This window comes from Fulmarus glacialis, unplaced genomic scaffold (genome assembly GCF_000690835.1).
Source record: "Fulmarus glacialis isolate BGI_N327 unplaced genomic scaffold, ASM69083v1 scaffold26717, whole genome shotgun sequence".
Lineage (NCBI taxonomy): Eukaryota > Metazoa > Chordata > Aves > Procellariiformes > Procellariidae > Fulmarus > Fulmarus glacialis.
In genome coordinates this window covers 27,567-41,235 of record NW_009222986.1, presented here as the reverse complement: position 1 = coordinate 41,235, position 13,669 = coordinate 27,567, and the positions used below count along the sequence as shown (strand labels likewise).

At 43.5% G+C, this 13,669-nt stretch overlaps 1 protein-coding gene across 1 annotated transcript; it reads right to left on the bottom strand.

The window, feature by feature from the left end:
• Positions 1-5,018: 5,018 nt before the first annotated feature.
• On the bottom strand, positions 5,019-11,436 carry GBGT1 (globoside alpha-1,3-N-acetylgalactosaminyltransferase 1). The gene is made up of 7 exons (XM_009581648.1): positions 11,375-11,436; positions 10,231-10,293; positions 8,858-8,908; positions 8,724-8,759; positions 6,499-6,633; positions 5,285-6,045; positions 5,019-5,241 (listed from the first exon to the last, which is right to left on the bottom strand). The coding sequence occupies exons 1-6, from the start codon at positions 11,434-11,436 to the stop codon at positions 5,361-5,363; spliced, it is 1,032 nt and encodes a 343-aa protein (XP_009579943.1). The 3' UTR covers positions 5,019-5,241; positions 5,285-5,360.
• Positions 11,437-13,669: the final 2,233 nt, after the last annotated feature.

The following is a 13,669-nucleotide window of genomic DNA, read 5'->3' as shown; positions in this document are numbered from 1 at the left end:
CCCCGGCTGCCTCATCTCTGCTCAACCCAACACCCGAAACGGGGGCACGGAGGGACCCGGGGAAAAAGCTGCTGGAGATTTCGGTGCGCGGTCGGTGTGCTGGAGCGTGAGCTGGTGAGACAGCGGAGGCTGAGCGAGCGGGGTTGCCCTGGAAACAGAGAGGCTGCATGTGAACGGCTCCAGTACCCATAGTTTATATTTATGAGGCCGATGACATGTGCCATTGCAGAGTGATGTCAGGAGAAGCAGACGCTGAGAGAAGGCTGCGTCACTCTCCATGGCCGAGTGCACCCAGCCGGTGCAATGCTCCTGGCTCGGGGGTGCAGAGCCGGCCACCGCACTCCTGGGAACCAACACACCCGGCACCCACCCAAGTGCCACCGCATCTAACAGCCCCCTGCCCCGGAGCCACCGAGCGGGAAGAACCAACTTTGCCAGGGTCGCAGTGGGAATTACGATTCTAGTGACAAGGCACAGCCCATCACGTCTGACCGTCCCGCTCCTCCGTGGCTCCAGGCCAGCAGAACCGGCAGCTCTGGATGGGGAGCGTAGCCAGGAAAGGAGAAGGTGCTGCCAGGCCTCTCGCTCTGGCACTAGATGCTGCTACAGAGCAACATCATTCTAATTATAGTAATGGTGTCAGTGCTGAACAGTGGGAAAAATACATACTTCAAAAGGTCTATAACTATGTAATTTGCTGCTGGCAAAACTCACTACAAAAAAACCCCAGAATGAAGCACTTTTTAAAAGTAATTTGTACTCATCTGACTTGCTTTACATTAGCTAAAGGTTCAGCGGGGGGGCAGGGGGGTGAGGTGGGCATACAAGCAGCAGAGATTTCTGATTAAAACTGCCTTTCTATTCGTATGACTTTATACTAGTTTTACATGAAACAGCGACATTTGGTGGATCTATGTTTAATCTAAATATAGCCCAAGAAAAGTCAAGTCAGTACAGCATTACTCTTACACTTAGAGAAAGGAGGGAGTCGGGTGGGTAGGCAGACATTTAAAAGTCACTTCTTCGATGCATTTTGCTAGCAATGCTTTCCTAAATTACTTGATTGTGTGGACCTACGTGTGGGGCAGGACTGCAGGATTGGGGATTTAGCATCAGTAAAGTGCAACCCATTCCTGTAAATTCCTTCTCCAGTTCCTCCTGTCCCTGAAAGTGCCCATCACTGTCACTGTCACTCCACCTGGAGAGCAGCCGTTGCTCTCTGCATGTTTCACCCCTGGGGATCCCACGGGGACTTGCTGGGGCAACGAGGTGAAACAGAGCAGGGGGGAGAAAATAGTAACCCTGGTGCCTGGAGCTGCCCTTTGAGATTAGAGCAAATCCCTGCTAAGAAAGAAACTCTCTTTGTGTATCTCACATTCACTAGTGAGTGACCAAGAGCAGTTCCTGTGTGGACACACAACAAGAGACAGTCCCTTTCTTGAAAAGCCACAGGCTAAACAGGTAAGACAAAAGGTAGGAGAGTAAAACCAGCCGTTCTGGCAGGGAGCTCACAGCCTTCCAGCTCCCTTCCACCACTGTGCTGCTTTTGCTGCATTAAGCCAGCCAGATGCACATGGCTATTCCCCAAGCTGGTTTTGTGCAGGGAATGTATAACTGATGTTCTTATCTTTCCTCATCTGTGTCTGCTCAAAGACCATTTAATTTCCATGCCCCAAAGCCACAGATCTCACACAGAGAAGGTTTGACTAGGCCAGTCCTTTCATAACTATTGCTGCGTATCACAGTGGTTCAAAGTGACATTTCTGGTCAATAATGTCAGGAACACCACCTGTGGGAGGGTTAAGGAAATCCAAATAGGAGAGAAAAAGTGTGCAAGTCTGGCTTAGTGGAAATGATTCTTGTCCTATCAGTGGGGAAAATGAGAGGATCACGGTCTGGCTCCACCTAGGATCATATTCAGTGCGGAAGTTTTTGTTTCTTGCCCCCCCCCCGAGAAGTTTTCCCTTTGGGGATGAATGCACCATGCAAGTCACCAGCCGGGACAAGGAAAGAAAAAGCCTGTCAGATGAGTTCTTAAATTAGATGGACAATGAATGATGAGTCTGTTCCAGCCAAGCAGAAAGGGACGGATGGAACAAGGGGCTCTTGGGAAGGCAACAAGCTACTGATCTGAGGTTTGCTTAAGGACAAACAGGGCTTGAGTCAGAAATACCTTGAAAGTATGATCAGATCCTCAGGCAGTGTAAATCGGCTGATGATTTATTTACATGTGGTGATTCACTTTTCATGCAGTACTGCGTGTGTGTTTCCAAGTCCAAATTCCCTTGGCACAAGGACATCTGAGACAGCATTGTCCCCTGTGATGAATGGAGGAAGACCTCAACCACACATGCAAGAGTGCCGGTCTGCTACCTTGCTACCGCGTGCCTCAGTTTCCCCACTGAACAATGGATGGTGGCAGGGAATTCAGGTCAGAAAGTAGGTCCTTGTGAAGCTCCCACACTCCTCAGGCTGTACAATCCAAATGAGAGAAGGAAAGCTTGCTACTGGTGTTGGGGGAAGGGGATTAATCAGCAGGAGATGACAACAGAAGTCCAGGCTTTCTTTAATTAGAGAAGGACATGAGCTGATTCAGGGAGCATCTCCCACACTGCGCTGGGGAATGTGTTTCTGCAGTCACATTCATCTGCTCCCTGGAGACAGAGGGAGTTTCTAGGTACCGCTTCAAATCACAGCTCTGTCGAGCAGAACTGTGTCACGTAACATGTGATACAAGACCTTCCCCCGGGGAGAAGCTGCAGGCCTGCCAGGAAGATAAATATGTTTGGCACTGCACAAATCAGGCTATTACTGTGTCAATCACAGGGTCTTGGATTCGGCCAAAAGGTGGCTAGGGAGCAGAGCCGGAGACCAAGCCTTTCACAAAAATTTTTCAGAACAGGTACCCTGGAAACATAGACCACCCTCTATCACACATCATTTGTGCTGGAGAACTTCCTCTCATGGTGATTTTAGTATAGGCTATGAATCTCTGCACAGGAATTCAAGTAAGTTAGTATGGCAGAATGAAGCCAAATGGCTGCAAAAACAGGCTGCAAACATAGACCAATTTAGAGCAGAATTAAGGCATAAGGGGAATTAGCCATTGGCGCAGCTGATCTACGGATTTGTGGCTGCTATATCACTTCATGTTTTTATTGGATCTGAATGCTTTTCTAAGAGATCTAGCACAGCCCAGCTATGTATTTTGAGCTTGATACTGATATCGGGAGACAAAGTTACCTGGCTTGTCCTAGGCAGATTAGACTAGACAGTTCCTTCTGGCTTGTAAAAGAATCCATATGCATATATATAGCAACTGGCATAACGAGACCCTAGTTTCAGTCATGGCCTTCAGACACAACTGTTTTACAAATAAGAAATATACAGTATTAATCCTGGGTTTGGTGGGACTATATCTTTTTGGAAATATTTGGATAAGGATCTTTCTTCACCCTTTTGGCTTAGATGATGTGCCTGGTTACCAAATACAGACATCTTCACAGGAGATTCAGTTCTGGTTTAGTTACATAGAGGGGTGTCTTCATCCAGCACCACAGCACTAAGAACAGTCTGGATATATAGGGTAGACCCTTTGCTGGATAAAGCATGAATCAACAGACCCAGCTGCCACTAAGTGTTTTGGGCTGGAAGTATTTTGTGTACCCAATATATATTATGGGTACTGTGAAAGCTTTTCTAATTAGTCTTCTGGAGGATGAAATGCCTACGATGACACTGGCAAGTGCCATTTTCAGCCTGCTCATACAGGACTGAAATGGCTCGTTAAGTCATCTGCAATCAGTAGTGGGGCCTAAAGCTTTGAATACTTGATACACTGCCATACAGCAATTTTCTCATGTGAAGAGAAACAAGGAGAGTCAGGCACCTCTTCCCCATTTTCTCTCTCTGCCAAATGAGCCTTTTTTCTTTTCTTTTTTTTTTTTTTTTAAACTGTTCCCTTAGAAACAATCAGCTTAGCCCTTTCACCCCTGCTTCTCCTCTCCGCACCGTACAGCACTGCTATTCTCTGCTGCTCCCTGTGGTCTCTCTCCCTGCTCACATTAAATCAGCATGGCACAGTCTTGCCCAGCATTTTAGTAGCATGCCTTGGGAGGTAATGGAGAAGATGTTTATGGCAGACGTGCTGCGGCAAGGGAGGTGGCACATGAACCTCCATGCTGTGACCTCAGTTGACAATTATGCAGTTGTCTTTGGCAAGCCGTGGCTGTTCCCCTGTGTTTGGACCCCCCCGGCCTGTTCGCCCAAGTGAGCTGTCAGGCTTTAAAGGCTGCAAAACACCTGGTTCAGCTTCTCATCACATTCACGCAAAGAAAACATTAACCCCAGCCTACTTCCAGCTCTAGACTGAACTCACAGTTTCACTAGAGCATTTCATTATAAAATGAAATCACCCTGTTTGCTGGAAATGCATCAGCTCTTACTGTCAGTTCCAGCAGATTCTAGCCAATTTATTTCACAGACCTTAGAAAAGTTGGAAAGGACTGAAGCAACGGATAAGAACATGAACCTTTCAATACCAGATTTTCTGTGTTGGAAAAGATTACATGATCTACAGAGACATGTGAACCAGGGAAAATGTTCAGAGCACATCTGTGATTGAAATAAAAAAGAAGTTCAGTCTGGGTCTGAGCTGTGCCAGTTCTGTCTAAACTCAGGCCTCCAAAACACAGATTTGGAATTTGGAAGATAACTGCTATATGAATTCACACTATTTGTCCTGTCAGACCAGGGTTCTTACTGGCAATGGCTGGCACCAGCTCTCTGCTGAGAAGGTCCAAGAAATCCTGCTGCACACTAATCTGGGATAACTTGCTCCGAGCGAAAGTTTCTCACTGACCCTGACAAAGGGTACAAGTTTAAATCACAATGTATGAAAATTTATTGCCGTGCAAAATTCTTTTTTTTAAGTGAAAATGTCTTTACTAAAACTCTAAGTCTTCTCCTTCTCCACAGGAATGTCAAATACTATTTTGATCTTGCTAAGTTTCTGCTGGGCCTCAGGAAAACACTCAGGCAAAGGCACTTGCAGCCTTGCTATAAGGACAGCCTTGCATTTGATAACTGGCCTTTTGAATGCCTTTTTGTGTGCTGCAGCCTCAAGTGGGATGCTTGTATTTACAAAGATTAGGAACCTAGAAACCTTTTCATTCTCACCTCCACTTTGGCTGCTGCTTCTGAAATGCATTAAGACTCCTGTTCTCCAGAGAAACTATCCACGTGTTCCTTCCTCAGTTTGTTCACACTGGGAACAAAAATTCATGGTGGGGCATGTTCTGTGGGAGCTAATATTCAGTGGGTTTGATTGTGTGGAGGACATCTCTGCAGGGATCAGATGGTCAATCTCGTATCTCTTTGTAGTTCTTATCCACTGTGGAAAAACGTATGAGGTGAATTTCAGGGGGCTTTGGCTTCCTGTCATCCCATAAGTACTCTGGAGAAAGCACCTTGGAGGGTTTGTGGGAGAGGAAGTGCCTGTTGAGATGACTTTCTTCCCGCCAGGCTGCCATGATCCCATTGGCTTTGTCCGTCAGGATGGTCATGTGGCAAGCCTTGGTGAACTCATAGACTTTCTTGACAAGCCCTCCAAACACAGCTCCTCCGTAGTAGAAGTCCCCTTCTCCATCAGGGATGTAGGCTGCTGAAGAGCTCTTCCTCTCATAAGGGAACTGGCTTCGAGGGACATTGAAGTAGCCAGGGTGTATGGCTGCTACTGTATCACCCAGGGTCTCAGACCCCCAGGCATTGTAGAACGCCATGTCAATGTCCAGGCAGAAGAGGTAGTCTACCTCCTGATGGCTTGTCTCTGCTATGTGCTTGTTTATGGCCTCCATCCTGTGCATGGAGATCTTTTGCCAGCTGGGGTAGTTCTTCATGGGGACAATGACAAACCTTCGTCCAGATTGCAGCTGGACATTGGGAATTGTCTCAGGGTTGTCAGTGAAGATATAATAGTTCACCCGATAGCCTTTCATGAAATGTTTCTCTGCTGACTCCAAGAAGCGGCCCACAAACCTTGTGTATCTGTGCAGACACAACACATGAATAGCACAGCAGAGACAAGGGGATGCATGGTGGATTATGAAGGGTACTTTGATGAATGGAAGAAGACAAGGGATGAAGAGTGTTGACTAGCTGTTGCCGCAAGGATGCATACACTACACATGCAATAGGTATAGTGGAGGACAAGGAACAAGTGGATTATCCCTGCTTTGATCAACCAGCCACCTATCTACAGTTCTAATTCCCAAGGCACATGCTAGTTCTTCAAAAATACTGACCATGCTTTAGGTACCCTGGGTGCTGAGTCTGTTATCTTGTAGGCTTGTATGATTACAGACACAATACATGGGCATAAAAGTTTACTACAGATTGGGACAGATTTCAGCTCTGCTCAGGACAAGAAAAGCCAAAATGATGTTTCCACAGAGGAAGTACATCAACCCAAGAACTGTGCCCACCGAGTCGTTCACTTACTTTCCAACGGCAAAGGCTGTCACCCCTATGGTGAGATTCAGTGGCCTGTAGGCACTGTCTAGGATCTCAGAATTGAAGGTTCCTTCCCAGATGATGGGGGCTAGCCATGGTGTGACTGTCAGCACATCCTGACGCCTGAAGGAAAAGAAAAGGGAATGTTAATGAAATGTAACTGTCCCTTTTGGTTTCAAGGCCAGTAAATGGGAAAGAAACACTAAAAAGGCAGCTAGAAGAAGAGTGTGTATATCAGCATTAACTCATTATGGATGGTATTATATTCAGATCTTTTTCCCTGCCCTCTTATTTAAGGTTACCAAGCATGGACATTTCAGTTCCTGGGATGAAACTAAGCACTGTTTAGCAAATTGGCAAAAACTCGAGGATTTACTAAAATCTCATTTAAGCTCATAGGACTTTTCTGCTGAGGAGAGTTTAATGACCACTGAACTTACAGAATGAGAAGCTATGCATATTTGCTATCAGTCTGATGCAGATTGCTACATAAGATTAAAACACAAGTAACAATATGAAAATTATTATAAAAATATACCCTACTGCTGTGTTATTAAAACATAGCTTGCAGCATGAGAGTTTATTTTTCCAGTATTTATATATAGCTTTAACACATTCAGATATAATTTAAAATTCTGTATGTGAGCCATCATTCAAATGTGTAACAAAGTTATAGAAAATCCTTAATCTCTTGTGTGGGTAGTGGAAATATTGAATATACATGCAGCAGAGTCTGATTATGCCCTATTACAGCTATGCAATGCTATTTCAACTTTCTTCTTTCTTACCTTTTTGATTTTAAAACAAGATGTCATTTATGATGTGTAATTTACCCTAGCCCACTCACATTCGCCCCAGACCATGATCTGTAGCACTCTGCTAATGAAATTTGTCATGCACGGCACAGGGCCACACTTGGAGGCTGAAGCAGTCTCCCATCTGACACGCTCCCAAGGCAATAATCGCACAAAAACCAAACAAAGGGACCTGTGGGGAGCAGTTTGATGGCTGAGGCAGCAGTACACTTTCAACCCAGATCTAGTACTCTCAGTCTGAGTGGATACGAGAATAACAATTTCACTCCTTCCTATAGTAATGCATATGATTAAAAGATTAAATTATACAGGAAAAAGAATTTGGTTTGTAGAAAACGGACTAACCAAGCTGTTCTCTTTCTGGCTTAATTATCCTTTCTTGGAGGAGAGGGGGGAGAGAGAGAGAGAGAAGGAAATCTACAAGTTTGTTTCTCTAAGCAGGGCTTTTTTTCGTTTCAATTTTAAAGGGCTGCACTGGGTTTCCCAATGACTCATTTCCATGGTATGCATCCTCTCAGTGCGTGCTAGTGAACTCCCTTCAGAAGACACAGAGCACTAAAAGCTACATGATTCTCTCCTCATTTAGTCCAGTATATACTAGCTGATTTCGTACATTAATTTATTCCAATACGGAAGAGAGAAATATTCAGTCCTAGCATGTCCTACTGAAATGGGGGGGGAGGGGGCGGAGGGGAAGAAAAAAAGATATGTACCAAGTGGGTGTGTTTATTAACATGCAAAAGAATGGTGGCTCTTGAAGGCAAACTGCTAGAGATAAGAGTCAGGTCATAGGAGCTGGACTGAAGGAGACTGCTAACAAACATGAGCTGACAAGGAGCATTTGCGCAAGTCACTTCTTAGCTGCTGCTGCCTGAAACCTTCTATGTCTGTTTAAACTCGCTGGTTTGACTGCTTCTCATAGAGACTTGTCTGTGTGAGTGCCTGCAATTTGTTCCAGTGTAAAATCCAGCAGGTTAGCTGAAACCATTGCTGAAGGTCATACAAGGCACTTGCTTCATTTTGTCCTGAAATGGATTCAAAGCTCTCCCACAGCTGCTTACAGCTACAGCACAGTTCCAGAAGGTATTTCTCACTGTCTTCCAGCTATTATGTATCTCCTATCTCAGAAGGAGTTCCTGGCAGCAATCATGTAGACAGGCTGTGTGTGTGTGCTAATATATTAATTGGGAGTTTACAGTAGGTATGTTAGCAAGTATACAGTGACTAAACTCAATCTTATAGCAGCATAGACAGCTGTAGATATACCCATATGGTTAGACTTCTCTTGGAACAAGGTACTGTTCAGTGTGTACCAGGACTTTGAAACTGTGAGTGCCACAGAGCACCCAAACCAAAGTCAGCAGAAACAAACAACAAACTTCAAACAAAGAAACTTACTTTGGAGCCAGCACTCTTGGCTGCTGATAAAATAATCTGTAAAAAGGAAGAAATATCCACTGAATAATACATGAATATGCCTGGAAGAAAGGAACAGCAGTTTGAAGGTCAGGAAATAAAAAGCCAGTACTTACTGGGGGAAAAGCTGGATTAGCTTCTCTTCTGTATATTGGAGTTTCATGGAGCTGTATGATGGGGTGGGGAAAGAAAGGGATTGTAATGCTTTTCCTAAAACAAGAACCAGGTTCAGCTTCAGGACCTGCTGCTGTATTGACAGCTGTCCAAGTCCTCTCGCCAGTTGCTGCACACACTGCTCTGCCTGGTACAGAGAGTTAGACACTGCCTGTACGCGCCTTCAAGGGCTGCCAGATGAGTAACAGTTTTGAAAAAGAGCACACAGCAGAACAAGGACAGAGAGATGCTGGCAGCTCTCCGAGCCTGTGGGTAAATCAAGTTTAGGGGTCAAAATCTAGGGAAGCACATGCTTGTTGGGGACTGCCAGTACTGGTCATGTGCATGCTCCATTCCCCACATAAGTGTTCCTGTTCACCTGGAGGGCTGAATGACCTGAAATATATCACACTTTAAAGAGCATTCAGAGAAATAAGCATCTTATTAGACACAATGTTTTTTTAATGGCTTGAAATAATCAGAAAGGTCTCTATAAGAGATCACCTTTTCTATTTGCATTTTTTTGTTTTGTTTTTACAAAATCAGTAGGTCATGACAAAGGATGGGAAAAGCCGTGGCTTGTCATGTTACAGCTATGGTCCGCTATGGCAGTGAAGTCACTTAAGCCATGTATCCTGCTCCTCTACAGTGTAAATTCTCTTTTATGCAGCTTTGAGCTAGCTTTTAGGACCCATGCTAAGTCAGTTAACTGTACATTAGTTTGCATCACACAATGAAGCTGGCCCCTTAAACTGTAAGGTTTCTGGAGAAGCAGCTACCCTTTTATTTTGCTGAGACCAGGCTTCTGGTCCACGACTCAAGTGGTGCCATAACAGAAATACATTCATAAAGTGAGTGGAAAGCACAGATTGTAGAGTGAAGAGGAGGAACATGATTAAGAGACTGGGGGGTATTCCTAACTCTGCCAGAACTCCTTATGCGATTGTTCATTTCACCTCTCTGACTTATGTTTCTCCATCTAGCGAGCTGGGATACTTAATCCACATCTCAAAGCACAGTGAGATCCTGTGTGTACATGTGCACGTGTGTGATTACACCCTGATAATAAAGCCAATGTTAACCTGTTAGTCATGGTCTCTGTGACCCACAACAAACAAGGTCTCGCTTATGCTGTACAAATACAGAGCCGTCCTGAAGGGCAACCAGACAAAAGCAGAAAAGGTTGCATTATTACCATTTTGTTTTAAGAGAGTGACTAATTATATATTCATAAAATAAAGAACAAGTGACTACGTGTTAATAACTACTTACACTGTCAGTGAAGTACAGCTGTGATGATCTGTGTTATTAATTACATACAAAATGGGATACTTACGAGATTTCCGGGCAAGGAAGGTAAAATGGGAGGTAGTGCACTTTTCCATTCCCCACTATAATCCTGGGATAGCCAAGAAACATTTAAAGATAGGTAATGTTGAAAGATATCTTCCTAGGATTTCCAAGATCTTCTCAGAATCTGGCACAGATTTTGAGAAGTAACTCCAGCTAACTGCTTGTCTACTTTACTAATTAGTGTAGGATCCAGGTCACATTTTAATGTAATATACTGCTGCTGAGGCATAAAGGGGATGCTCAGGACAAAATGAGTCCAGAAGCTTATAACATCCAGGTCTAAGTATTTTTATTTACATCAAGTGGTCTATAAAATGTAGGTCTACACGTTTTTGACAAGCGTACACAAATGGAGACACAAGGCAATGCTCAAAGTGGATAAATATGCAATATACACTGATGTGACACTTCATGGAACTTTAAATGCTGTGTGTGTGTCCCCTTTAATTTGCGTAGCAGACAAATAGGCTGCATAGGCTTTTTTCTCCCTTCAGTTTTGATCACAATCTATATAGATTTTTATATACAATCACTTAACTGCTGGTGAAATGCAACCACCCACAATGTGAAATAAGAGCAAATTGCAACATCAGAAATACAGTATAATTAAGAATAATTTAATAATTAATAATTTAATAGTTAATAGAAATTCCTGATCTCAGATTCCTTTCAAACAATGTTTGAGTTTGCTCAAGAGAATCTGTAAGGCATACTCAAAGCTGCAAACATTCTCAATGTTTGAAAGCAACAATGTTTGATAGCTACAAAGCTATCCCTAGTTACATTGGAGTGAGTTTGGACTGTTTGAAGAGACAGATAATCATCTCTTTTAAGGCCTGAACTAAAATGTAATTGGAATATTCTGTACTTGAACATTTGTTTGTGAGTCAGATACGGTGTTAGCAGCCTAATTTAGACACAATTGGTCTTTTTTTCTCTCTCCCTTCGGAGGCTTCTCCCTCTACTAGTGTTACTTTATTGTACAAATCACTGTTCTTTCTTACAGCTCTAACAGGGACTTTCCATAAAATGCACTGCCTATATTTTTCTGCTACTATGCTTTATACCACAGTGTAGATATAGACAGGATGTTTTAAATATGACCAAGCTTGCCAGCAAATGCTTACCAGATAAACGCGGTAACAACAAACAGACAGACAAGAAATCCCAACACTTTCCTGGAAATCATGTCTTCTAGAGTAGAAGAAAGAAGGGCAACTTCTTACTCCCAGCAGCTTTCAATCTGCAAAGAACAAAAAAGCAAGGGAAATTGGCTATAAATATCTCACTATGAGAGAAATGGATTATTTTATTATAGAAGCATGAGGTTCTCCAAGCAGTTTCAATTTAATTCAGTCTTTCTGAAATCAGGAACACGGTAGGAAGAGCCAGGCCACTTAGTCACTGAGGCAGTTCCTGTAAACCATTTGAGAAACCTCTCCATTTCAGTGAGATCTAATCACAGTTACAAGTGCGTGGGGAGCCTTTCTGATTTGATTCTAGTTTCTGTAGATTCCATTTATTCAGCTAAAGCACACACGCTTTGCAATTTAATAAACTCACTGAAACCAATCATATCAGGTGATACGCAGAACTAATACAGTTACCATTTTAGCTGATAAACTCCATCTTTCACAGAAGAGTAACTGCCAGAGACAGCTCCCTCTAAAGGTGCATGTAGGAGAGAGGTAAACTAAGGTCCGATACAAGCAAAGAAACATTACATGACAATAATAATGCATATTGGGTAACGATATTTCTCTGTAAGTCAAAGAAATTACTCCCTTTTCAACAGCCATAAAAATCAACTTCCCCTAGCTCAGCTGTCTTACCTTAAAAGCTCAAATTGATCCCTTTTCTGCTCACAGGGAAGTAAAGGTTCCCACAGCGTGAACCATGGGCCTGGTGACAAACACACAAAGCCTTTGCATGTGGCCTCCAAAGGGGCTTGTTACAAGCACGTCAATTGTTAGAGGCTACATTAATTATTACCTTTAGTGAATACAGAACTACGGTACTGCAGATAAGTCTCTTGTATGTGCAAGCTCACTTCCGCCTCCTCGGCATCCTCTGTGTCCACATAAACTGCTCTTCTGCAAAGCAAGCTTTCCAGGCTGCTGCTGTAGGGACTGTAATGCAGTCTCGAGTTAGAGGAAAGCACTTTCTAGCATGTGACTGAAGCTTGGGATAAAAAAAAAAAAAAAAAAAAAAAAAAGGCTGTTCGTCAAACTCCTATTTATAGACAGTCATGATGTTAGTAGGAGGAACCGGTACAAGGCACCTCTTTGGGGGAGGCTAAAGTAAGCATCACAGAGATCTTTTCTGTCCTGGCCCTTGGTAAGGCATACAATAGTGTCAATGGATCTGAAAAGTCATTTTCCCCCTTTAATTTCTTTGGTTATAAAAAGACAGGTAGCAAAAAGGTCTTTAATTTGCTTTATTATGCCATACAGAAATCTGCTCTGGTGCATCTTCCTCACTCTCCTGTCAACCAATCTAATTGGCTTTCACCAAGAAGCATCACAAAATCCCACTTTAAAAAAAAAAGAGAAAAATCTCAAGCCATTCCACCATTTAAAGCCTTCATGGATTCATGCTGAGCAGTTCTGGATTCTTGCCTAAAAATGCTGCAGATCCACAAATGTAGAAGGATTTGCAACCAGCCTTTCCCCTCTAGCTGTTATTCTATGCTTTGACCAGTTTTATCTAATTCCTATGCTAATTCTGTAATGAAAGCTGCCACACCGATGCCAGGATTTTTCAGTGCCATGTATCTGATCTTGTGCTTGATGCCTCTGGCACATGCAAAATGGACAAGTGTGCAGAGGGGGTTTCAAATGGTTGCTTTTCAATGATTCTTCAAGAGCTGGTTAGACATAGGGTGGGTGGCCAACCTGTGCCAGTGCTTTACTGCCCTTCTCATCAGGAGGCTTCCTAATTTCCAACTAGGATCTCACTTGCTGCAGGTTAGGTCTGTGCCTTTTTATGACAGTGATCATGCACCTGGAGACTCCCTTTACATATCTAAAGTCTATGAGGTTTCCTTCCCTCTTCTATTCTGTGAGCTCAACCACGACAACTCCTTCGGTCTTTGTAGATTGTTAACTTCAAGACCTGTGATTATTTCCGTCAGTTCTGTTTGGTCTCTCTCTAATCAGTCCATTCTCACGAAATCTGGTGCCAAACCAAACCAAATACTCCTGCTGAGCCCTCACCAGTATTAAGTAAAGCAGGATTACCCCACAAAACCGAGATGCTGTGACAGTTCATACATTCCTATATGACACTTGCCTACTTGCAAGAACACAGCACTGGTGATGACATTCAGCCTGTGGCCAAATGTAATCCACACAGGCTTTCTACAGAACCTCTCCTAGCCAGGTCTATGACATATAAAGCCTTGTACTTGACTTTATGGAATT

Excerpts from the sequence above, each read along its gene's own strand:
- GBGT1 (XM_009581648.1), bottom strand. The coding sequence starts at position 11,436 with ATGATTTCCAGGAAAGTGTTGGGATTTCTTGTCTGTCTGTTTGTTGTT. Across the intron at positions 8,909-10,230 it reads CTTCCTTGCCCGGAAATCTC|CTCCATGAAACTCCAATATA; the intron begins GTAAGTATCCCA and ends CCCATCATACAG. Across the intron at positions 6,634-8,723 it reads CCAAGAGTGCTGGCTCCAAA|GCGTCAGGATGTGCTGACAG; the intron begins GTAAGTTTCTTT and ends CTTTTCCTTCAG.